We start from the raw sequence: 25,595 nt of genomic DNA on the forward strand, positions 1-25,595 counted from the left end.
CTTTTTCTACAATGAGGCTCGTGTCTCATTTGAAAACACTGCTCACTTGTTTTCCGGTGCTTAAATAATCTTGGGAAATTGGGAGTGATCTACAGATGAGTCTGAGTTTCTCTAAAGTAGTGTATTCTCCTAAAATCCAGCTCACTTCATGTTTGGGAAAAATCCTCATTTATTACACAGGAAACTCTTCTTTGTTAAAGTTAAAGTTCTTTTAATTTTCATGCTGGGTTGATGATGAAAAACAGATCAACATGTGTGGATTACACACCATTCTCCCTCAGATTCTACCAATAATCAATACGTTTTCATGACTATCACACTACTGTTATGGTGATGAGCTGCCACCTGCTGGCTGCTTCCTGTCACTGCTCATACCTGTTGACTAGGTAACACAGCTGATCTGTTTATAGCTTCACTTCAGAACTTGACGACAGATGACACAGAACAGATGATACTGAGGTACAGAAGCAGTGTTTTTGTGACTTCTCACAGTCTGAGAAATAAGGGTGATTTTATTTTTTAAAGAGAGCTGAATATTTACTGGTTGTAACTATTAACGGATGTGTGTTGGCCTTCATGAATTGAATCTAAATCTTTAGTGGGATCCTATTTCTGTTTCACCTGTGCAGGTAAGAAGCTGATATTTGACCTGTTTGGACTCTTGTTGTGTTGACTTGTTTTGTGTGTCAGTCCAGCTGTTAACATCTGTGTGTCTTTTGTTCATAGGAGCTGATTTCTGTTAGTCAGTCCTGGTGAAACATCAGGAATTGGACCAATGTGAGGATAGTGAACATCAAAACTTCTCCTTTGTCTCTCTGAGCCACAAACTGGCTGAAAGTCGAGAACTGATGAAGCCAAACTCAGGTTTGTCTTTTACCCACATCCCTGCTCTTTACTTTGGTATGATATGGATGCTTAACAAACAGTGACGTGATAAAGGTGATAAGCAGAAAAACAGCAAGTATCAACACAAATCTTAATATCTTAAAACTAGAATGAAAATGTCAAGTTCTCCTGATGCTAATTCTGATTAGACTGAATGCAGCTTTGTCACCTTTTATGATAAAATGATCATAAATTACTCTTGTACTAGAAAAGGTGGAGTAACTTTACTTGTGATGTTGCAACAAATCAATCACATCTGTTAGGGTTGAATCATGACCGTTTTAGATGCATTTCTTTGTTCTCAGTTAAGCATAAATAACAGAAGCTCTTCATCACAGCAGACAGTTTGTGGATTGAGAGATTAAACCCAGAACAAAATTACTCACAAGAGGTTTTAATGAAATCTGAATTAAAAATTTTCAAGCCAGAACTGTCTGACTGTGAGGCGATGGAGCCGAACACTGAACCAACATGACAGCCTCATTCACTCATCACGACACAATATATGTTCAGTAAATAAAGTGTATTATGTGTGTCAGGAGAACTCAACAAAATGTCAAATTAGTTTTTATTATTTCTTCTTTTTTTGCCTCAGTAAAAAAAACCCTCTTCATTGACTGAGCGTACAAATAAAATCTTGTTCATTAACTGCATCATTTGATAGAAAACTTTTCTCATTTCTCTGTGACGAAGCTGTTTTAATGATTAACCTGAAAGTTCAGAGACAGACTGACAAACATGACCTATGTACTTTGTGGTTTGTCAGGAGGAAGACTGGATCAAATCAATTCTCATATTAGTTTCATATTTTCTCCACAAACTTTGAATGAGATCTTGAAATGAATACAGCGGAAAACAATTTGTTCATTCTTGAGATGAACTGCTTTATTCATGATGTAAACATTCACTTTGTTCACACATCCAAACAGTAAAGTCTGTTAAATGACTCTAATTTAATGATTTCATGTTCAGATTCACTTCAACCACACAACTGATTAGTTTAACACAGAATGTCAGCTATGTACAAGAAAATAATTAATGATCTCCACATCGATTGTTATCTGAATTCTTAGTTTTATAACACATTTCTTTACAAATTCACAAACTGATAAGAACTAAAATTAAATGGTGAAGGAAGTTCAGCTGTTTTCTCTGTTTAAGAAACAACAACAAACAAGTATATCTGTACAAACATGAAACTAACATTTACAAAAAAGAGAAGTTCACATTTTCATCTGAAGAAATGTCAATGAAGGTTAAAAGCATTAACATGTGCAGTGAGAGCTTCCATGGATTAGAACACACAGGAAAAAGTGACATTTAAAGAAACTCAAAACCTCAGCAGAACAAATGAAAAGGGGAGTTGACAACAGTTTGATTGACAGCTGATCTCTGTGCAGGATAGAAAAATTGAGACAAACAAAATGAAGAATTACAACACAGAATCTGACACATGAAGTCTGAAATGACTTCTGTCTATTTGAGTTTACACAACTCAGCTGTGTCTCCAACATAATTAAGCTTAACTCCAGCATATAAAGGCTGAGTGAATGTGGTCTGGACTCTGTGGAGGAGAGTCATGGTTTCAGAGACGCTGTAGAAGGACAGAATACCTGCTCTGTGATCCAGGTACACTCCTAGTCTGGAGGAATGAGGACCTGAGACGAGAGTTGAGACTCTTTTGAACCAAAACTTATAACTGTTATTGTCACAATATAACATCCAAGATTTGTCATTTAGTCCAAATACACATTCATCTGCGCCTCCTGCTCTGCTGATATTCTTGTATGCGACTGCTACACCAACTCCTAACCCTCTCCACTCCACCTCCCAGTAACAACGTCGAGTCAGACTCTCTGTACTCAGGACCTGATAATATTTATTGAATCTTTCTGGATGACTAAAATAAGACTGTTGTTGACTCATTCTTTCTACTTTTCTGTTCCCCTCAGATAATGACAGCTCTGTGTGTGCTGTGTTTGGATCCAGAGTGATTTCATGTGAATATTTTAAGAACTCAGCTCTGGTCTTGGGCTCTGGTTCTGACAGTAAAACGTCCACTTCATTTACTCTCAGTGAGATGTTTGTCCATTCCTCCTTCAGGATGTCCTGTAGTTTATCTCTGAGCTCTGACACAGCTGCTGTCACATCCTCAAAGTATCTCAGAGGACGGATATTGATGCTGGATGATTCTGTAGGTTCACTGAGTTGTGACACTGAGGGGTAGTTGTGTAGAAACTGGTTGTGATCCTCTGTGTGTGAGAGCTGATTCAGTTCAGCGTCTTTCCTCTTCAGCTCAGTGATCTCCTGCTGCAGCTTCTCCTGAAGCTCTTTGACTCGACTCACTTCAGTTTCCTGCTGGGATCTGATGTGCTGATTCACATCAGAGCTTCTTTTCTGGAGGAGACGGATCAGCTCAGTGAAGATCTTCTCACTGTCCTCCACTGCTTTATCAGCAGAGAGACTGACGGCCTCCACCTCCTGTTGAAGCAGCTTCACATCTTTCTCTCTGTCCTGGATTCTCTGCTGGATGTTTAGTCGACTCACCTCGAGCTCTCTCTGCCTCTCAGTCCTTTCTGCTGCAGCTGAGACTGTGTCGTGGCCTTTATGTTCATCCACAGAGCAGAGATAACAGATAATCTGCTGATCAGTACGGCAGAACAACTTCATCACCTCATCATGATGAGAGCAGATGTTCTCCTGGAGCTTCTCCGAGGGGTCGACCAACTTGTGTTTCTTAAATTTTGTTGATTCATAATGAGGCTGGAGGTGTTTCTCACAATATGAGACGAGACACTGCAAACAGGACTTGTGGGCTTTCAGCTTCCTCCCAGTGCAGACATCACAGGCCACATCTGCAGGTCCAGCATAGCAGAGATCAGCAGCAGCAGCTTGGAGTCCAGTCGTCTTCAGCTGCTCCACTAAAGCTGCAAACATGGTGCTTTTTACCAGGACAGGCCTCGGTGTGAAGGCCTGTCTGCACTGAGGACAGCTGTAGATTTTCTTGTCATCCTCTCCATCCCATAAGTTGTTAATGCAGCTCATGCAGTAGCTGTGTCCACAGGGAATAGTCACCGGATCCTTCAGTAGATCCAAACAGATCGAACAACAAAAGTTTTCTCGGTCAAGCTGAGCTCCTTGCTGCGCCATTTCAGCTCTCAGTAACAATGACTGTGTGAGTTTCACTTTCTGAGAAGTGAAACTAGTTTGAGCTCTTGTCTAAGGGGAGGGAACAAGGACGGGTGCGGTGGAGCTGGAGTTGTGTTTGACAGCAGGTAGAAGAGGGAGGAGTTATCAACCTCTGTCAGTTTAACACTGCTTTCTGGTGTCAAAGTAGTACAAATGACCCAATTTCTCTGAATTACTGCATTCTCTTAAAATCCAGCTCAACTTTTTCTTAAATACAACATTTTAAACACAATAGATAAAGAATGAAGACATGTTTGGGAAGTCCTCACATTTATTACACAGGAAACTCTTCTTTGTTAAAGTTTAACATCTTTTAATTTTCATGCTGGGGTGATGATGAAAAACAAATGAACATGTATGGACTGCACACCATTCTTCCTCAGATTCAACCAATCACACGCTGTCATATCAATCTGTTTTCATGACGATCCCACCACTGTTATGATGATGTGCTGCCACCTGCTGGCTGCTTCCTGTCACTGCTCACAACTGTTGACAGGTAACACAGCTGATCTGTTTATAGCTTCACTTTACAACCTGATGACAGATGAAACAGAACAGATGATACTGAGGTACAGCAGCAAACAGCTGAGAGAAAAAAGTGGTCATTAAAGTTTATGTTTCACATTCATGGCTGAATTCACCAGTAGTTAACAATTAAAAGCTGATCACAAAGTTGTTGTTTTTTTTTCAAATGAAAATTGAACTAGTGATTTTTTTAATGCAGTTTTGTGACTTCTCAGTGTGAGAAATAAGGATGATTTTAGTTTTTGAAGATAGCTGAATATTTACTGGTTGTATCTATTAACTGATGTGTGTTGGCCTTCATGAATTGAATCTAAATCTTTAGTGGGATCCTATTTCTGCTTCACCTGTGCAGGTAAGAAGCTGATATTTGACCTTTTTGGACTTGTGTTGTGTAGACCTTTGTGTTTCAGTGCAGATGTTAACATCTGTGTGTATTTCTGTTCACATGAGCTGATTTCTGTCAGTTAGTCCTGGTGAAACATCAGAAATTGGACCAATGTGAGGATAGTGAACATCAAAACGTCTCCTTTGTCTCTCTGAGCCACAAACTGGCTGAATGTCAGGAACTGATGAAGCCAAACTCAGGTTTGTCTTTTACCCACATCCCTGCTCTTTACTTTGCTATGATGTGGATGCTTAACAAACAGTAACATGATAAAGGAGATAAGCAGAAAAACAGCAGGTATCAACACAAATCTTAATGTCTTAAAACTAGAATGAAAATGTCAAGTTCTCCTGATGGTTGATTCTGATTAGACTGAATGCAGCTTTGTCACCTTTTATGATAAAATGATAATGAATTACTCTTGTACTAGAAAAGGGGGAGTAACTTTACTTGTGATGTCGTAATAAATCAATCACCTCGGTAAGGTTGAATCATGACCGTTTTAGATGCATTTCTTTGTTCTCAGTTAAGCATAAATAACAAACTCTTCATCACAGCAGACAGTTTGTGGATTGAGAGATTAAACCCAGAACAAAATTACTCACAAGAGGTTTTAATGAAATCTGAATTAATCAAATTAGTTTTTATTATTTCTTCAATTTTTTTAGGCCCCAGTTAAAAAATCCTCTTCATTGACTGAGCGTACAAATAAAATCTTGTTCATTAACTGCATCATTTGATAGAAAACTTTTCTCATTTCTCTGTGACGAAGCTGTTTTAATGATTAACCTGAAAGTTCAGAGACAGACTGACAAACATGACCTATGTACTTTGTGGTTTGTCAGGAGGAAGACTGGATCAAATACATTTTCATATGAGTTTCATATTTTCTCCACAAACTTTGAATGAAATCTTGAAATGAATACAGAGGGAAATAATTTGTTCATTCTTGAGATTAACTGCTTTATTCATGATGTAAACATTCACTTTGTTCACACATCCAAACAGTAAAGTCTGTTAAATGACTCTAATTTAATGATTTCATGTTCAGATTCACTTCAACCACACAACTGATTAATTTAACACAGAATATCAGCTATGTACAAGAAAATAATTAAAGATTTCCACATCGATTGTTATCTGAATACTTAGTTTTATAACACATTTATTTACAAATTCACAAACTGATAAGAACTAAAATTCAATGGTGAAGGACGTTCAGCTGTTTTCTCTGTTTAAGAAACAACAACAAACAAGATATCTGTACAAACATGAAACTAACATTTACAAAAAAGAGAATTTCACATTTTCATCTGAAGAAATGTCAATGAAGGTTAAAAGCATTAACATGTGCAGTGAGAGCTTCCATGGATTAGAACACATAGGAAAAAGTGACATTTAAAGAAACTCAAAACCTCAACAAAACAAATGAAAAGGGGAGTTGACAACAGTTTGACAGCTGATCTCTGTGCAGTTTAGAAACATTGAGACAACCAAAATGAAGAATTACAACACAGAATCAGACACATGAAGTCTGAAATGACTTCTGTCTATTTGAGTTTACACAACTCAGCTGTGTCTCCAACACAATTAAGCTTAACTCCAGCATAGAGAGGCTGAGTGAATGTGGTCTGGACTCTGTGGAGGAGAGTCATGGTTTCAGAGACGCTGTAGAAGGACAGAATACCTGCTCTGTGATCCAGGTACACTCCTACTCTGGAGGAATGAGGACCTGAGACGGGAGTTGAGACTCTTTTGAACCAAAACTTATAACTGTTATTGTCACAATATAACATCCAAGATTTCTCATTGAATCCAAATACACATTCATTTATGCCTCCTGCTCTGCTGATATTCTTGTATGCGACTGCTACACCAACTCCTCCTCCTCGCCACTCCAGCTCCCAGTAACAACGTCCAGTCACGCTCTCTCTACTCAGGACCTGCCACCATTCATTGAATCTGTCTGGATGACTAGAATAAGACTGTTGTTTTCTCATTCGTTCTACTTTTCTGTTCCCCTCAGATACTAATAGCTCTGTGTGCACTGTGTTTGGATCCAGAGTGATTTCATGTGAATATTTTAACAACTCAGCTCTGGTCTTGGGCTCTCTTTTTGAATCTGACAGTAAAACGTCCACTTCATTCACTGTCAGTGAGATGTTTGTCCATTCCTCCCTCAGGATGTCCTGTAGTTTATCTCTGAGCTCTGACACAGCTGCTGTCACATCCTCAAAGTATCTCAGAGGACGGATATTGATGCTGGATGACTCTGTAGGTTCACTGAGTTGTGACACTAAGGGGTAGTTGTGTAGAAACTGGTTGTGATCCTCTGTGTTTGAGAGCTGCTTCAGTTCAGCGTCTTTCCTCTTCAGCTCAGTGATCTCCTGCTGCAGCTTCTCCTGAAGCTCTTTGACTCGACTCACTTCAGTTTCCTGCTGGGATCTGATCTGCTGCTTCACATCAGAGCTTCTTTTCTGGATGAGACGGATCAGCTCAGTGAAGATCTTCTCACTGTCCTCCACTGCTTTATCAGCAGAGAGACTGACGGCCTCCAACTCCTGTTGAAGCAGCTTCACATCTTTCTCTCTGTCCTGGATTCTCTGCTGGATGTTTAGTCGACTCACATCGAGCTCTCTCTGCCTCTCAGTTATTTCTGCTGCAGCTGAGACTGTGTCGTGGCCTTTATGTTCATCCACAGGGCAGAGATAACAGATTATCTGCTGATCAGTACGGCAGAACATCTTCATCACCTCATCATGACGAGAGCAGATGTTCTCCTGGAGCTTCTCCGAGGGGTCGACCAACTTGTGTTTCTTAAATTTTGTTGATTCATAATGAGGCTGGAGGTGATTCTCACAATATGAGACGAGACACTGCAAACAGGACTTGTGGGCTTTCAGCTTCCTCCCAGTGCAGACATCACAGGCCACATCTGCAGGTCCAGCATAGCAGAGATCAGCAGCAGCAGCTTGGAGTCCAGTCGTCTTCAGCTGCTCCACTAAAGCTGCAAACATGGTGCTTTTTACCAGGACAGGCCTCGGTGTGAAGGCCTGTCTGCACTGAGGACAGCTGTAGATTTTCTTGTCATCCTCTCCATCCCATAAGTTGTTAATGCAGCTCATGCAGTAGCTGTGTCCACAGGGAATAGTCACCGGATCCTTCAGTAGATCCAAACAGATCGAACAACAAAAGTTTTCTCGGTCAAGCTGAGCTCCTTGCTGCGCCATTTCAGCTCTCAGTAACAATGACTGTGTGAGTTTCACTTTCTGAGAAGTGAAACTAGTTTGAGCTCTTGTCTAAGGGGAGGGAACAAGGACGGGTGCGGTGGAGCTGGAGTTGTGTTTGACAGCAGGTAGAAGAGGGAGGAGTTATCAACCTCTGTCAGTTTAACACTGCTTTCTGGTGTCAAAGTAGTACAAATGACCCAATTTCTCTGAATTACTGCATTCTCTTAAAATCCAGCTCAACTTTTTCTTAAATACAACATTTTAAACACAATAGATAAAGAATGAAGACATGTTTGGGAAGTCCTCACATTTATTACACAGGAAACTCTTCTTTGTTAAAGTTTAACATCTTTTAATTTTCATGCTGGGGTGATGATGAAAAACAAATGAACATGTATGGACTGCACACCATTCTTCCTCAGATTCAACCAATCACACGCTGTCATATCAATCTGTTTTCATGACGATCCCACCACTGTTATGATGATGTGCTGCCACCTGCTGGCTGCTTCCTGTCACTGCTCACAACTGTTGACAGGTAACACAGCTGATCTGTTTATAGCTTCACTTTACAACCTGATGACAGATGAAACAGAACAGATGATACTGAGGTACAGCAGCAAACAGCTGAGAGAAAAAAGTGGTCATTAAAGTTTATGTTTCACATTCATGGCTGAATTCACCAGTAGTTAACAATTAAAAGCTGATCACAAAGTTGTTGTTTTTTTTTCAAATGAAAATTGAACTAGTGATTTTTTTAATGCAGTTTTGTGACTTCTCAGTGTGAGAAATAAGGATGATTTTAGTTTTTGAAGATAGCTGAATATTTACTGGTTGTATCTATTAACTGATGTGTGTTGGCCTTCATGAATTGAATCTAAATCTTTAGTGGGATCCTATTTCTGCTTCACCTGTGCAGGTAAGAAGCTGATATTTGACCTTTTTGGACTTGTGTTGTGTAGACCTTTGTGTTTCAGTGCAGATGTTAACATCTGTGTGTATTTCTGTTCACATGAGCTGATTTCTGTCAGTTAGTCCTGGTGAAACATCAGAAATTGGACCAATGTGAGGATAGTGAACATCAAAACGTCTCCTTTGTCTCTCTGAGCCACAAACTGGCTGAATGTCAGGAACTGATGAAGCCAAACTCAGGTTTGTCTTTTACCCACATCCCTGCTCTTTACTTTGCTATGATGTGGATGCTTAACAAACAGTAACATGATAAAGGAGATAAGCAGAAAAACAGCAGGTATCAACACAAATCTTAATGTCTTAAAACTAGAATGAAAATGTCAAGTTCTCCTGATGGTTGATTCTGATTAGACTGAATGCAGCTTTGTCACCTTTTATGATAAAATGATAATGAATTACTCTTGTACTAGAAAAGGGGGAGTAACTTTACTTGTGATGTCGTAATAAATCAATCACCTCGGTAAGGTTGAATCATGACCGTTTTAGATGCATTTCTTTGTTCTCAGTTAAGCATAAATAACAAACTCTTCATCACAGCAGACAGTTTGTGGATTGAGAGATTAAACCCAGAACAAAATTACTCACAAGAGGTTTTAATGAAATCTGAATTAATCAAATTAGTTTTTATTATTTCTTCAATTTTTTTAGGCCCCAGTTAAAAAATCCTCTTCATTGACTGAGCGTACAAATAAAATCTTGTTCATTAACTGCATCATTTGATAGAAAACTTTTCTCATTTCTCTGTGACGAAGCTGTTTTAATGATTAACCTGAAAGTTCAGAGACAGACTGACAAACATGACCTATGTACTTTGTGGTTTGTCAGGAGGAAGACTGGATCAAATACATTTTCATATGAGTTTCATATTTTCTCCACAAACTTTGAATGAAATCTTGAAATGAATACAGAGGGAAATAATTTGTTCATTCTTGAGATTAACTGCTTTATTCATGATGTAAACATTCACTTTGTTCACACATCCAAACAGTAAAGTCTGTTAAATGACTCTAATTTAATGATTTCATGTTCAGATTCACTTCAACCACACAACTGATTAATTTAACACAGAATATCAGCTATGTACAAGAAAATAATTAAAGATTTCCACATCGATTGTTATCTGAATACTTAGTTTTATAACACATTTATTTACAAATTCACAAACTGATAAGAACTAAAATTCAATGGTGAAGGACGTTCAGCTGTTTTCTCTGTTTAAGAAACAACAACAAACAAGATATCTGTACAAACATGAAACTAACATTTACAAAAAAGAGAATTTCACATTTTCATCTGAAGAAATGTCAATGAAGGTTAAAAGCATTAACATGTGCAGTGAGAGCTTCCATGGATTAGAACACATAGGAAAAAGTGACATTTAAAGAAACTCAAAACCTCAACAAAACAAATGAAAAGGGGAGTTGACAACAGTTTGACAGCTGATCTCTGTGCAGTTTAGAAACATTGAGACAACCAAAATGAAGAATTACAACACAGAATCAGACACATGAAGTCTGAAATGACTTCTGTCTATTTGAGTTTACACAACTCAGCTGTGTCTCCAACACAATTAAGCTTAACTCCAGCATAGAGAGGCTGAGTGAATGTGGTCTGGACTCTGTGGAGGAGAGTCATGGTTTCAGAGACGCTGTAGAAGGACAGAATACCTGCTCTGTGATCCAGGTACACTCCTACTCTGGAGGAATGAGGACCTGAGACGGGAGTTGAGACTCTTTTGAACCAAAACTTATAACTGTTATTGTCACAATATAACATCCAAGATTTCTCATTGAATCCAAATACACATTCATTTATGCCTCCTGCTCTGCTGATATTCTTGTATGCGACTGCTACACCAACTCCTCCTCCTCGCCACTCCAGCTCCCAGTAACAACGTCCAGTCACGCTCTCTCTACTCAGGACCTGCCACCATTCATTGAATCTGTCTGGATGACTAGAATAAGACTGTTGTTTTCTCATTCGTTCTACTTTTCTGTTCCCCTCAGATACTAATAGCTCTGTGTGCACTGTGTTTGGATCCAGAGTGATTTCATGTGAATATTTTAACAACTCAGCTCTGGTCTTGGGCTCTCTTTTTGAATCTGACAGTAAAACGTCCACTTCATTCACTGTCAGTGAGATGTTTGTCCATTCCTCCCTCAGGATGTCCTGTAGTTTATCTCTGAGCTCTGACACAGCTGCTGTCACATCCTCAAAGTATCTCAGAGGACGGATATTGATGCTGGATGACTCTGTAGGTTCACTGAGTTGTGACACTAAGGGGTAGTTGTGTAGAAACTGGTTGTGATCCTCTGTGTTTGAGAGCTGCTTCAGTTCAGCGTCTTTCCTCTTCAGCTCAGTGATCTCCTGCTGCAGCTTCTCCTGAAGCTCTTTGACTCGACTCACTTCAGTTTCCTGCTGGGATCTGATCTGCTGCTTCACATCAGAGCTTCTTTTCTGGATGAGACGGATCAGCTCAGTGAAGATCTTCTCACTGTCCTCCACTGCTTTATCAGCAGAGAGACTGACGGCCTCCAACTCCTGTTGAAGCAGCTTCACATCTTTCTCTCTGTCCTGGATTCTCTGCTGGATGTTTAGTCGACTCACATCGAGCTCTCTCTGCCTCTCAGTTATTTCTGCTGCAGCTGAGACTGTGTCGTGGCCTTTATGTTCATCCACAGGGCAGAGATAACAGATTATCTGCTGATCAGTACGGCAGAACATCTTCATCACCTCATCATGACGAGAGCAGATGTTCTCCTGGAGCTTCTCCGAGGGGTCGACCAACTTGTGTTTCTTAAATTTTGTTGATTCATAATGAGGCTGGAGGTGATTCTCACAATATGAGACGAGACACTGCAAACAAGATTTGAGGGCTTTCAGCTTCCTCCCAGTGCAGAAATCACAGGCCACATCTTCAGGTCCAGCATAGCAGAGATCAGCAGCAGCAGCTTGGAGTCCAGTCTTCTTCAGCTCCTCCACTAAAGCTGCAAACATGGTGTTTTTCATTAGGACAGGCCTCGGTGTGAAGGTCTGTCTGCACTGAGGACAGCTGTAGATTTTCTTGTCATCCTCTCCATCCCAGAAGTTGTTAATGCAGCTCATGCAGTAGCTGTGTCCACAGGGAATAGTTACTGGATCCCTCAGTAGATCCAAACAGATCGAACAACAAAAGTTTTCTCGGTCAAGCTGAGCTCCTTGCTGCGCCATTTCAGCTCTTAGTGACAATGACTGTGAGTTTCACTTCCTGAGAAGTGATACTAGTTTGAACTCTGATCTAAGGGGAGGGAACAAGGACGGGTGCGGTGGAGCTGGAGTAATGTTTGACAGCAGGTAGAAGAGGGAGGAGTTATCAACCTCTGTCAGTTTAACACTGCTTTCTGGTGTCAAAGTAGTACAGATGACCCAATTTCGCTGAATTACTGCATTCTTTTAAAATCCAGCTCAACTTTTTCTTAAATACAACATTTTAAACACAAAAGATAAAAAAATGAAGACATGTTTGGAAAAATCCTCATTTATTACACAGGAAACTCTGCTTTGTTTAAAGTAAAAAATCTTTTAATTTTCATGCTGGGTTGATGATGAAAAACAGATCGACATGTATGGACTACACACCAGTCTCCCTCAGGGTCAACCAATCACACGCTGTAATATCAATCTGTTTTCATGACGATCCCACTACTGTTATGGTGATGTGCTGCCACCTGCTGGCTGCTTCCTGTCATTGCTCACACCTGTTGACAGGTAACACAGCGGATCTGTTTATAGCTTCACTTTAAAACCTGATGACAGATGAAACAGAACAGATGATACTGAGGTACAGCAGCAAACAGCTGAGAGATACAAAGTGGTCATTAAAGTTTATGTTTCACATTCATGGCTGAATTCACCAGTAGTTAACAATTAAAAGCTGATCACAAAGTTGTTGTTTTTTTTTCAAATGAAAATTGAACTAGTGATTTTTTTTTTAATGCAATTTTGTGACTTCTCACAGTGTGAGAAATAAGGATGATTTTAGTGTTTAAAGAGAGCTGAATAATTACTGGTTGTATCTATTAACTGATGTGTGTTGGCCTTCATGAATTGAATTAAAATCTTTAGTGGGATCCTATTTCTGCTTCACCTGTGCAGGTAAGAAGCTAATGTTTGACCTGTTTGGAGTCTTGTTGTGTTGACTTGTTTTGTGTTTCAGTGCAGCTGTTAACATCTGTGTGTCTTCTGTTCACAGGAGCTGATTTCTGTCAATCAGTCCTGGTGAAACATCAGCAAGTGGACCAATATGAGGATAGTGAACATCACAACTTCTCCTGTTTCCTGTTCCACGCAGACATCTGTGTCTCTGAGCCAAAAACTGTCTGAAAGTCGGGAACTGATGAAGCCAAACTCAGGTTTGTCTTTTAGCCACATTCCTGCTCTTTACTTTGTGATGTGGATGCTTAACAAACAATAACATGATAAAGAGATAAGCAGAAAAACAGCAAGTGTCAACACAAATCTTAATGTCTTAAAACTAGAATGAGAATGTCAAGTTCTCCTGATGGTTGATTCGGATTAGACTGAACACAGCCTTTTCACCTTTTTATCATTAAATTATTACTAAATCACTTCTGAACTAGAAAAGGTGGAGTAACTTTACATATGATGGTGCAAAACATCTATCAAAGCTATCAGAAACACTAATTGTGACCGTTTTAAATGCTTTTTTTGTTGTCAATTAAGCATAAATAACAGTAACTCTTTAGCACAGCAGACCATTTGTGGATTGAGAGATTAAACTCACAACAAAATTAGTTTATTTATTTATTAAATCTGAATTAAGACTTTACAAACCAGAACTGTCTGACTGTGAGGTGACAGAACTAAACACTGAAGCAACATGACAGCCTCATTCTGAAGTTTCATCTGCATGAAAATCAACTTCAAATATAATTAAGATACCTCAAGTTCATGATGGCACAAATGCTGTTGTCTTCTGTTCTATAAATATAAATAAAGTGTATTATGTTTTTAAGGACTCAACAAAACATCTTTACACTCACTTTTAATCAAATTATTTCTTATTTCTTCAGTTTTTCAGGCTTGAGTATAAAATTGTGTGTATTGACCTGAATCTACAAATAAAATCTTGTTTATTACAACATCAAGTGACAGAAAACTGCTCATTTACCTTTGATGAAGCTGTTTTAATGATTAACCTGAAAGTTCAGAGACCGACAAAGATGAACTCTGTACTTTGTGGTGTTTCAGCAGGAACACTGCCTCATATAAACTTTCATATTAGTTTCATATGTTCTCCACCAGCTTTGAATGAGATCCTGAATTGAAGACAGAAGACAATACTTTGTTCATTCTTGAGATAAACGTCTTTATTCGTGATGTAAAGCTTCAATTTATTCACACATCCAATCAGTAAAGATTGTTAAATGACTCTTGTTCAATGGTTTAATGTTCAGATTAATTTCAACCACACAATAAGTTTAACACAGAATATCAGTTAAGAACATAATACATGATCTCCGTATTGACTATTATCAGGCTAATAAGTTGGGGTTTTACAACATGAAACAAATACATCAATACAAATATGAAACTAACATTTAGAACAACAACATCATCATGATCAGTGATAGCCTCCATGGGTAAAAACTGAAAAAGTGAATTTTAAAGAAATGCAAAACATTAACAGAACAAAACAAATGAAAAGGAAAGCAGTATTGACAACCATTTGACAGCTGATCTTTTTGCAGTTCAGGAACATTGACACAAAAAATTAAGAATTACAACACAGAATCTGACACATGAAGTCTGTAATGATTTCTGTCTATTCGAGTTCACAAAACTCAGCTGTGTCTCCAGCAGAATAAAGCCAAACTCCAGCATAGAGAGGCTGAGTGAATGTGGTCTGGACTCTGTGGAGGAGAGTCATGGTTTCAGAGACGCTGTAGAAGGACAGAATACCTGCTCTGTGATCCAGGTACACTCCTACTCTGGAGGACTGAGGACCTAAGACGAGAGTTTTAATATTGTTGAACCAGAATTCATAACTTTTAGTGTCACATCTTAAAGCCCAAGATTTTTCATTTTTTCCAAATCCACATTCATTTGTACCTCCTGCTCTGCTGAGATTCTTGTATGCGACTGCTACACAAATTCTGCTTCCTCTCCACTCCACCTCCCAGTAATAACGTCCAGTCTGACTCTCTCTACTCAGGACCTGATTATAATTAGTGAATCTTTCTGGGTGATAAGAATAAGACATCTGTTGTGCCATTACTTCTGCTTTTCTGTTCCCCTCATGTAATAACACGCTTTTGTGTGCTGTATTTGGATCGAGTGTGATTTCACATGAATATTTTAAGAATCCAGCTCTGGTCTTGGGCTCTGATTTAGAAACTGACAGTAAAACGTCCACTTCAGTCACTGTCAGTGAGATGTTTGTCCATTCCTCCTTCAGGATGTCCTGTAGTTTATCTCTGAGCTCTGACACAGCTGCTGTCACATCCTCAAAGAATCTCATAGGACGGATATTGATGCTGGATGAGTCTGTAGGTTCACTGAGTTGTGACACTGAGGGGTAGTTGTGTAGAAACTGGTTGTGATCCTCTGTGAGTGAGAGCTGCTTCAGTTCAGCGTCTTTCCTCTTCAGCTCAGTGATCTCCTGCTGCAGCTTCTCCTGAAGCTCTTTGACTCGACTCACTTCAGTTTCCTGCTGGGATTGGATCTGCTGCTTCACATCAGAGCTTCTTTTCTGGAGGAGACAGATCAGCTCAGTGAAGATCTTCTCACTGTCCTCCACTGCTTTATCAGCAGAGAGACTGACGGCCTCCACCTCCTGTTGAAGCAGCTTCACATCTTTCTCTCTGTGCTGGATTCTCTGCTGGATGTTTAGTCGACTCACCTCAAGCTCTCTCTGCCTCTCAGTCCTTTCTGCTGCAGCTGAGACTGTGTCGTGGCCTTTATGTTCATCCACAGGGCAGAGATAACAGATACTCTGCTGATCAGTACGGCAGAACATCTTCATCACCTCGTCATGACGAGAGCAAATGTTCTCCTGGAGTTTCTCTGAGGGGTCGACCAACTTGTGTTTTTTAAATTTAGCTGATTCATAATGAGGTTGGAGGTGTTTCTCACAATATGAGACGAGACATACCAGACAGGACTTGAAGGCTTTCAGCTTCCTCCCAGTGCAGACATCACAGGCCACATCTTCAGGTCCAGCATAGCAGAGATCAGCAGCAGAAGCTTGGAGTCCAGTCTTCTTCAGCTGCTCAACTAAAATTGCTAACATGGTGCTTTTCATCAGGACAGGCCTCAGTGTGAAGGTCTGTCTGCACTGAGGGCAGCTGTAGATTTCCTTCTTATCCTCTCCATCCCAGAAGTATTTAATACAGCTCATGCAGTAGCTGTGTCCACAGGGAATAGTCACCGGATCCTTCAGTAGATCCAAACAGATCGAACAAGAAAAGTTTTCGCGGTCCAGCTGAGCTCCGTGCTGTGCCATTTCACCTGTCAGTAACAATGACTGTCTGATAAGTGAAACTACTTTGAGCTCTGATCTAAACAGCATGTGCTGCTTCAGTAAATGTAGGCTGGCAGCTCACCACATGTTGGTTACACCCATCTCCAAACTGTAGATCTGAAGGGGAGGGAACCAGGAAATATGTGGACCCATCAGAGCTTGTTGTGTTTGAGAGCAGGAAGAAGAGGGAGGAGTTATCATGCTCTGTGTTTAACCGTTTTTACACAATAAGGCTCATGTCTCATTTGAAAACACTGCTCACCTGCTTTCTGGTGTCAAAGTAGTAGATATACTGTACAGTATTCTCCTAAAATCCAGCTCACTTTAACTTTTTCTTAAATACAACATTTCAAACACAATAGAGAAAGAATGAAGACATGTTTGGGAAAGCCTCACATTTATTACACATGAAACTCTGCTTTGTCAAAGTTATAAATCTTTTAATTTTCATGATGGGTTGATGATGACAAACAGATCAACATGTATGGACCGCACACCATTCTTCCTCAGATTCAACCAATCACACGCTGTCATATCAATCTGTTTTCATGACTATCCCACTACTGTTATGATGATGTGCTTCCACCTGCTGGCTGCTTTCTGTCACTGCTCATACCTGTCCACAAGTAACACAGCTGACCTGTTTATAGCTTCACTTCACAACAAAACAGATGACAGATGAGACAGAACAGATGATACCGAGGTACAGCAGCAGTAGTTTTGTGACTTCTCACATTGTGAGAAATAAGGTTGATTCTAGTTTTTAAAGAGAAATGATATTCACTGGTTGTAACCACTAACTGATGTGTGTTGGCCTCCTTGAATTGAATCTAAATCTTTAGTGGGATCCAATTTCTCCTTCACCTGTGCAAGTAAGAAGCTGATATTTTACCTTTTTGGACTTGTGTTGTGTAGACCTTTGTGTTTCAGTGCAGCTGTTAACATCTGTGTGTCTTTCTGTTCACAGGAGCTGATTTCCGTCAGTTAGTCCTGGTGAAACATCAGAAATTGGACCAATGTGAGGATAGTGAACATCAAAGGTCTCATTTGTCTCTCTGAGCCACAAACTGGCTGAATGTCAGGAACTGATGAAGCCAAACTCAGGTTTGTCTTTTACCCACATCCCTGCTCTTTACATTGTTATGATGTGGATGCTTAACAAACAATAACAATATAAAGGAGATAAGCGGAAAAACAGCAAGTGTCAATACAAATCTTAATATCTTAAAACTAGAATGAAAATGTCAAGTTCTCCTGATGCTGATTCTGATTAGACTGAATGCAGCTTTGTCACCTTTTATGATAAAATGATCATAAATTACTCTTGTACTAGAAAAGGTGGAGTAACTTTACCTGTGTTGGTGCAATGAATCAATCACATCTGTCAGGAATACCAATCGTGGCAGTTTTAGATGCATTTCTTTGTTCTTAATTAAGCATAAATAACAGAAACTCTTCAGCACAGCAGACAGTTTGTGGATTGAGAGATTAAACCCACAACAAAATTACTCACAAGAGGTTTTAATGAAATCTGACTTAATCAAATTCATTTGATAGAAAACTTTTCTCATTTCTCTGACGAAGCTGTTTTAATGATTAACCTGAAAGTTCAGAGACAGACTGACAAACATGACCTATGTACTTTGTGGTTTGTCAGGAGGAAGATTGGATCAAATACATTTTCATATGAGTTTCATATTTTCTCCACAAACTTTGAATGAGATCTTGAAATGAATACAGAGGGAAATAATTTGTTCATTCTTGAGATAAACTGCTTTATTCATGATGTAAACATTCACTTTGTCCAAACAGTAAAGTCTGTTAAATGACTCTAATTTAATGATTTCATGTTCAAATTCACTTCAACCACACAACTGATTAGTTTAACACAGAATGTCAGCTATGTACAAGAAAATAATTAATGATCTCCATATCGATTGTTATCTGAATACTTAGTTTTATAACACATTTCTTTACAAATTCACAAATTGATAAGAACTAAAATTCAATGGTGAAGGAAGTTCAGCTGTTTTCTCTGTTTAAGAAACAACAACAAACAAGTATATCTGTACAAACATGAAACTAACATTTACAAAAAAGAGAAGTTCACATTTTATTCTGTCAATGAAAGTTAAAAGCATCATCATGTGCAGTGATAGCTTCTATGGATTAGAACACATAGGAAAAAGTGACATTTAAAGAAACTCAAAACCTCAACAAAACAAATGAAAAGAGGAGTTGACAACAGTTTGACAGATGATCTCTGTGCAGTTTAGAAACATTGAGACAAACAAAATGAAGAATTACAACACAGAATCTGACACATGAAGTCTGAAAAGATTTGTCTATTTGAGTTTACAGAATTCGGATGTGACCCCAAAATCTAATAGCCAAACTCCAGCATAGAGAGGCTGAGTGAATGTGGTCTGGACTCTGTGGAGGAGCGTCATGGTTTCAGAGACGCTGTAGAAGGACAGAACACCTGCTCTGTGATCCAGGTACACTCCTAGTCTGGAGGAACGAGGACCTGAGACGGTAGTTGAGATGTTGTTGAACCAAAATGTATAGCAATTATTGTAAAATCTTAAAGCACAAGATTTGTCATTGCTTCCAAATCCACATTCATTTGAACCTCCTGCTCTGCTAATATTCTTGTATGCGACTGCTACACGAACTCCTAACCCGCTCCACTCCACCTCCCAGTAACAACGGCAAGTCAGACTCTCTCTACTCAGGACCTGTTCATATACAGTGAATCTATCTGGGTGACTTGAATAAGACTGTTGTTGACTCATTAGTTTTGCTTTTCTGTTCCCCTCAGATAATAACAGCTTTATGTATGCAGTGTTTGGATCTAGAGTGATTTCACATGAATATTGTAAGAATCCAGCTCTGGTCTTGGGCTCTGGTTGTGACAATAAAACGTCCACTTCAGTCACTGTCAGTGAGATGTTTGTCCATTCCTCCTTCAGGATGTCCTGTAGTTTATCTCTGAGCTCTGACACAGCTGCTGTCACATCCTCAAAGTATCTCAGAGGACGGATATCGATGCTGGATGATTCTGTAGGTTCACTGGGTTGTGACACTGAGGGGTAGTTGTGTAGAAACTGGTTGTGATCCTCTGTGTGTGAAAGCTGCTTCAGTTCAGCATCTTTCCTCTTCAGCTCAGTGATCTCCTGCTGCAGCTTCTCCTGAAGCTCTTTGACTCCACTCACTTCAGTTTCCTGCTGGGATCTGATCTGCTGCTTCACGTCAGAGCTTCTTTTCTGGATGAGACGGATCAGCTGAGTGAAGATCTTCTCACTGTCCTCCACTGCTTTATCAGCAGAGCGACTGACGGTCTCCACCTCCTGTTGAAGCAGCTTCACATCTTTCTCTCTGTCCTGGATTCTCTGCTGGATGTTTAGTCGACTCACCTCGAGCTCTCTTTGCCTCTCAGTCCTTTCGGCTGCAGCTGAGACTGTGTCGTGGCATTTATGTTCATCCACAGAGCAGAGATAACAGATACTCTGCTGATCAGTACGGCAGAACATCTTCATCACCTCATCATGACGAGAGCAGATGTTCTCCTGGAGCTTCTTGGAGGGGTCGACCAACTTGTGTTTCTTGAATGTAGGTGATTCATAATGAGGCTGGAGATGTTTCTCACAATATGAGACGAGACACACCAGACAGGACTTGAAGGCTTTCAGCGTCCTCCCAGTGCAGACATCACAGGCCACATCTTCAGGTTCAGCATAGCAGAGATCAGCAGGAGCAGCTTGGAGTCCAGTCTTCTTCAGTTGCTCCACTAAAGCTGCTAACATGGTGTTTTTCATCAGGACAGGCCTCTGTGTGAAGGTCATGCTGCACTGAGGGCAGCTGTAGATTTCCTTCTTATCCTCTCCGTCCCAGAAGTATTTAATACACCTCATGCAGTAGCTGTGTCCACAGGGAATAGTCACCGGATCCTTCAGTAGATCCAAACAGATCGAACAAGAAAAGTTTTCTTGGTCCAGCTGAGCTCCTTGCTGCGCCATTTCAGCTCTGTCACAATGACCGTGTGTGTTTCACTTTCTGAGAAGAGAAAAAAGGTTGAGCTCTGATATACACAGTCTGTGCCTCTTTAGTAAATGTCAGCTGACAGCTCACCACATATTGGTTGCACCCATTTTCAAACTGTAGATCTGAAGAGGAGGGAACAAAGAAATATATGGACAGAGTGGAGCTTGTGTTTGAGAGAGGAAAGATGAGGGAGGCTCTGTGAATTTATACTTTTTTACACAAGGCTCATGTCTTTGGGAGCGATCTACAGATTACTCCCTATTTCTCTGAATTACTGTATTCTCCTAAAATCCAATTCCCTTCAACTTTTTAAAAATTCATTTCAAACACAATAGGTTAAGAATGAAGACATCAAACACTCTTGTAAAATATTGAATTTGCCAAAATGTTAATCAATTCATATTAAGCATGAGTCTTTTTAGCATTTAATCCCAGAACTGTTTTAAGATAATTGATTAGAAGCTTTATTCAGATGTTCAGTTTTGATCCATCGGTCAGTGCACAGACCATTTGACCCCTCTGTGAATTGTCTCCTTAATGTGGTGGATGGGTTTGTGTGCTCAGAGGTTCCTGGCAGCTGTATTGTCTTGGAGCAAAGCTCATTTTAAGGTCTCCTACAACAAACTGGTCCCAGGTGATGAGCCGGACAAAGAGTCATGTCAGGACTTCATATCAGACACGTTAGTGGAGCTCGTACAGCACCACCCAAAAACATGAGTGGTCATTTTCATTTAGAAATATGTTCATTTTATGTCAGGGTTCCTGCAGATCCTTCCTTTTAGGTTGGTCTTAAATTTTGAATCAATGCAGACTCGCAGGATTCACTTGTTTAAAAATGAAACACTTTGCTTTCGACTGAGTATGGTTCAGCTGTTTCTTCTTGTGCCCTTAAAGAAACTAACTGAGGAAGTAAACATCTTCAGAGGAGAGGACTTTTAAAAAGAAACAATGACATCTGATTAGTGTCACTGTTTGGGATCAATCAGTGTGGTAATGAGAAATAGGGTCTTATGTACCTAAGAGGAAGTAAAAACTTTCATAAAACCAAGAACTTAATAACTAGGCCTATAAAAGATGTCAAAAGATAACTCTACTCCATCTAACACAAAGAAACTGGGACATTAAAACAACTGACCTTAATGACAAAATATGATTCAATAAATGTATTCCTGCCCGAAACTAATTGTGACTGTTTCTGCACATCACATAGACTACTGTAAAACAACATGTACAGTTTACAGGTGCAGAAACAGAAGCTGTATGGACAGATCTCCAGTCTGCTCAGTGAGTTTTGAACTGAGATGTGGGATAATTTTTTTAAACCAACCTCACAAACATGTGATGAAACAGGCTGTTTATGTCGGTGACATCATGATCACTCCCGGTCTGTGATGCACCCACAGAGGACAGAGCAGCCTTTTACTCCTCAAATAAACCAGAGCAACATAAAGAGCAACGTGTCTCTCTGTGGTGTAAATAATCTCTTACCAAGAATATTATTTAGAAGAATTCCTTTTCCATTGAAAACAAAGTTTAGTGGGATCATGACGTATCTTTGGCATCCTATCTCACTTTAGAGAACATCAGATACAGTACCAGTCAAAAGACAGACTTTCTCATTGATGTGAATGGTGTGCCGCTTTTGGCCGCTCTTTGGTGTGTTCACGGTATGAGGCCTGCCTTTTACTCGACCAGTAAGAGTCCTCCCCAAACCACGGTAACTCAAAGACAAAGAAAAAAATAATTAATATTACAGAAAATTGTGCAGTAGAACCCTACATTGTCAAGCACTTTGTAACTTGGATTTTTGAAAAGGGCTCTATAAGTAAAGTTTATTATTACTATTATTATTATTAGGATTTTATTCAATGTTGAGGTCTGAAAGGGCAGCAAGCTTAGTAAATGTGCAATTTGACAAGCAACTTGTAGGCTACTACACATGGGTCTCTATGATGACTGAGTAATGTGACATCAGAGTTTTTGTGACACCTACAAATGTATGGTCACAATTATTAGTTTGGAATTGCTATTTTATGTGTTTTGTACGTGTAAAAGGCCAGATTTACACATGGTTTTATTATGGGTTTAAGCTTAATTTTGTAGGGTGTAATTCTTCTCTTCCGCCACTAGATGGAGTATCCACCAAAATGACCGTTAGCTTGTAACTTGAGATTCCCCATTCCTTTAACAGAGAACAGCCTGCTGAATGAACTCCACAGATGTCTCCTGTCTCTGATTTTCATGTATAAAACAGGTTAGTAATGTGTGTAAACTTAACATTTAGGACGATTCAAGCCTTTCTGATGTGATTAAGATCGAGTTTAAGGTAGAAAACTATGTTAGAAACTTTTTGAATTCAAACGGAGTAACATAAGAGTTTTGCTAGTTCCCCATGATTAAACAATGACACGAAATGGTGGCCTAACTAGCTACCGGTGTTTTAAATGTTTAGTATTGTATCTGCTGGATATCTGCCTTGAAACAACTGCTTATAGCTGCTGGGTGCGAATTTAATGAAATGTTAACTTTAGGTTATGAGAGAGTGAGTCAGGATGCTAATAGCCACTCATTCAAGTCAACACACTATGTTCATGTGGTAAAATATTTAATATTTGTTGTAATGCAGATGACCAAATGTGTTTATAATGTATTTTGTAAAAGTATTTATGTAAGCAGTAAGACAGAAAAGGCTGTATATAATAAGCTTAAAATAGTGTTAAAGTTAATGCCAGTAAGTATATTTTGGAAGCTGATAAACAGCAGTACAATAATGTGTTTAAGTTCACAAAAATGTCACAGCAATATTTGGTAACTAAACTATTACTGGTAGATGTAAGAGCAGATTGGTTTGTAGAAGTAGTAACCTGTGACAGTTCATCAATGTAGTATTGAGAATGGATGAATTGTGGAGCTTAATTGAAGATTATTGTGAAAAGAAACTTTAAAGAGACAAGACAGATGAAGTCTGTTTCAATAAAGACAGAGAACAGCATGCTGAGTGAACACAACTAACCTCTCCTGTCTCTGCTTTTCCTCAATAAAACCGGACACTTCATCTTTTCACAGATAACTCATGTCTGAGGCCTGTAACATTTATATAACTTGTGAATGTGACTGTTGAATGTTAAACTGAGCCGCTTCGTCATGTAACCTCCAAGACAACCGACTGCAGGTCCAACACATTGGTTTGTATTTTGCTTCTTAATTAAATAAATATTAATGTAAAATTACTTTAAAATACTGTATGTAATTTCTTAGGTGTTTGTTGTGATTATTTAAATTAAAAGTTAGGTATTTGAGAGTTTTCGTGACTTGAAGTTGTTGTGGATTATTTTTTCTCCGCTTCAGTCTGTCTCTTTTAATTTTCATGCTGGGTTGAGGATGAAAAACAAATGAACATGTATAGACTACACACCATTCTCCCTCAGGGTCAACCAATCACATACTGTCATATCAGTCAGTTTTAATGACTATCCCACTACTGTTATGATGATGTGCTGCCACCTGCTGGCTACTTCCTGTCACCGCTCACACCTGTCCACAGGTAACACAGCTGGTCTGTTTATAGCTTCACTTCACAACAGATGAGACAGAACAGACGATACTGAGGTACAGAAGCAGTATTTTTATGACTTCTCACAGTCTGAGAAATTAGGTTTGATTCTGTTTTTTAAAGAGAGCTGAATATTTACTGGTTGTAACTATTAACTGATGTGTGTTGGCCTTCATGAATTGAATCTAAATCTGTAGTGGGATCCTATTTCTGCTTCACCTGTGCAGGTAAGAAGCTGATATTTGACCAGTTTGGACTTTTTTTGTGTTGACTTATTTTGTGTGTTAGTCCAGCTGTTAACATCTGCGTGTCTTTCTGTTCACAGGAGCTGATTTCTGTCAGTCCTGATGTAACATCAGGAATTGGACCAATGTGAGGATACTGAACATCACAACTTCTCCTTTGTCTTTCTGAGCCACAAACTGGCTGAAAGTCGGGAACTGATGAAGCCAAACTCAGGTTTGTCTTTTAGCCAAATCCCTGCTCTTTACTTTTTTATGATGTGGATGCTTAACAAACAGTAACATGATAAAGGAGATAAGCAGAAAAACAGCAGGTATCAACACAAATCTTAATATCTTAAAACTAGAATGAAAAAGTCAACTTCTCCTGATGTTGATTCTAATTAGATTGACTGCAGCTTTTTCCCTTTTTTATGATTAAATGATTTCTAAATTACTTCTGCACTACAATAGGTGGAGTAACTTTACCTGTGATGATGCCATAAATCAATCACACCTATCAGAAACAGTAATTTTGACAGTTTTAGATGCATTTCTGTCTTAAATTAAAAACTAATTAAAATACCTCAAGTTCATGACAATACATATCTCTTGTTACATGTGTTTCAGGACTCAACAAGAAGTTTTCACACCCGCATTTAATCATATGAATTATTATATCTTTAGGTATACAAAATCTTCCTTATTGACTGAATGTATTAATAAAATGTTTTAATGATTAACCTGAAATTTCAGAGACTGACTGACAAACGTGACCTATGTACTGTGTGGTGTTACCACGCACACTCCTCCCAGTCCCATGAATGGCCAGCCCAGCGGCCACATGAGTTTAAAATGTAGCCGTTTATTTTACAAACTTAAGAGATGAGCATTGTCTAATACTAACCTAACTACTAACTGGCGGGGCTGGGGGTGGGGGTTGCTGGCATCAGCTGGTGTTTAAAATGTCTGCTTTTGGCGGGCAGGTGGTTGAGTATACGCAGCCGACCCCGGTTCGAATCCTGGCCGGAGGTCGTTTGCTGCATGTCACACCCCCCCCTCTCTC

The 25,595-nt window shown here is 39.3% G+C and overlaps 4 protein-coding genes across 4 annotated transcripts in view; all 4 read right to left on the minus strand.

The window, feature by feature from the left end:
- Positions 1–1,576: 1,576 nt before the first annotated feature.
- On the minus strand, positions 1,577–13,574 carry LOC133990114 (uncharacterized). Its single transcript, XM_062428291.1, has 3 exons — positions 13,344–13,574; positions 6,550–9,156; positions 1,577–4,104 (listed from the first exon to the last, which is right to left on the minus strand). The coding sequence occupies exons 2-3, from the start codon at positions 8,215–8,217 to the stop codon at positions 2,362–2,364; spliced, it is 3,411 nt and encodes a 1,136-aa protein (XP_062284275.1). The 5' UTR covers positions 8,218–9,156; positions 13,344–13,574; the 3' UTR covers positions 1,577–2,361.
- On the minus strand, positions 9,834–16,693 carry LOC133990115 (E3 ubiquitin/ISG15 ligase TRIM25-like). Its single transcript, XM_062428292.1, has 3 exons — positions 15,028–16,693; positions 12,901–12,926; positions 9,834–12,420 (listed from the first exon to the last, which is right to left on the minus strand). Exons 1-3 carry the CDS (start codon positions 16,691–16,693, stop codon positions 10,720–10,722), a joined length of 3,393 nt encoding a protein of 1,130 aa, XP_062284276.1. The 3' UTR covers positions 9,834–10,719.
- Positions 16,694–18,464: 1,771 nt separating this feature from the next.
- LOC133991110 (tripartite motif-containing protein 16-like) overlaps positions 18,465–25,595 on the minus strand; it is a 32,796-nt gene continuing 25,665 nt past the window's right edge. Inside the window, exon 2 of the mRNA XM_062429580.1 lies at positions 18,465–18,509. The gene's annotated coding sequence lies outside the window, so the exon portion shown is untranslated. The remainder of the gene's footprint in view (positions 18,510–25,595) is intronic.
- Positions 19,057–20,742, minus strand: LOC133990359 (tripartite motif-containing protein 16-like). The gene has a single exon (XM_062428644.1). It carries the CDS (start codon positions 20,728–20,730, stop codon positions 19,057–19,059), a length of 1,674 nt encoding a protein of 557 aa, XP_062284628.1. The 5' UTR covers positions 20,731–20,742.

This window comes from Scomber scombrus, chromosome 11, assembly GCF_963691925.1.
Source record: "Scomber scombrus chromosome 11, fScoSco1.1, whole genome shotgun sequence".
Lineage (NCBI taxonomy): Eukaryota > Metazoa > Chordata > Actinopteri > Scombriformes > Scombridae > Scomber > Scomber scombrus.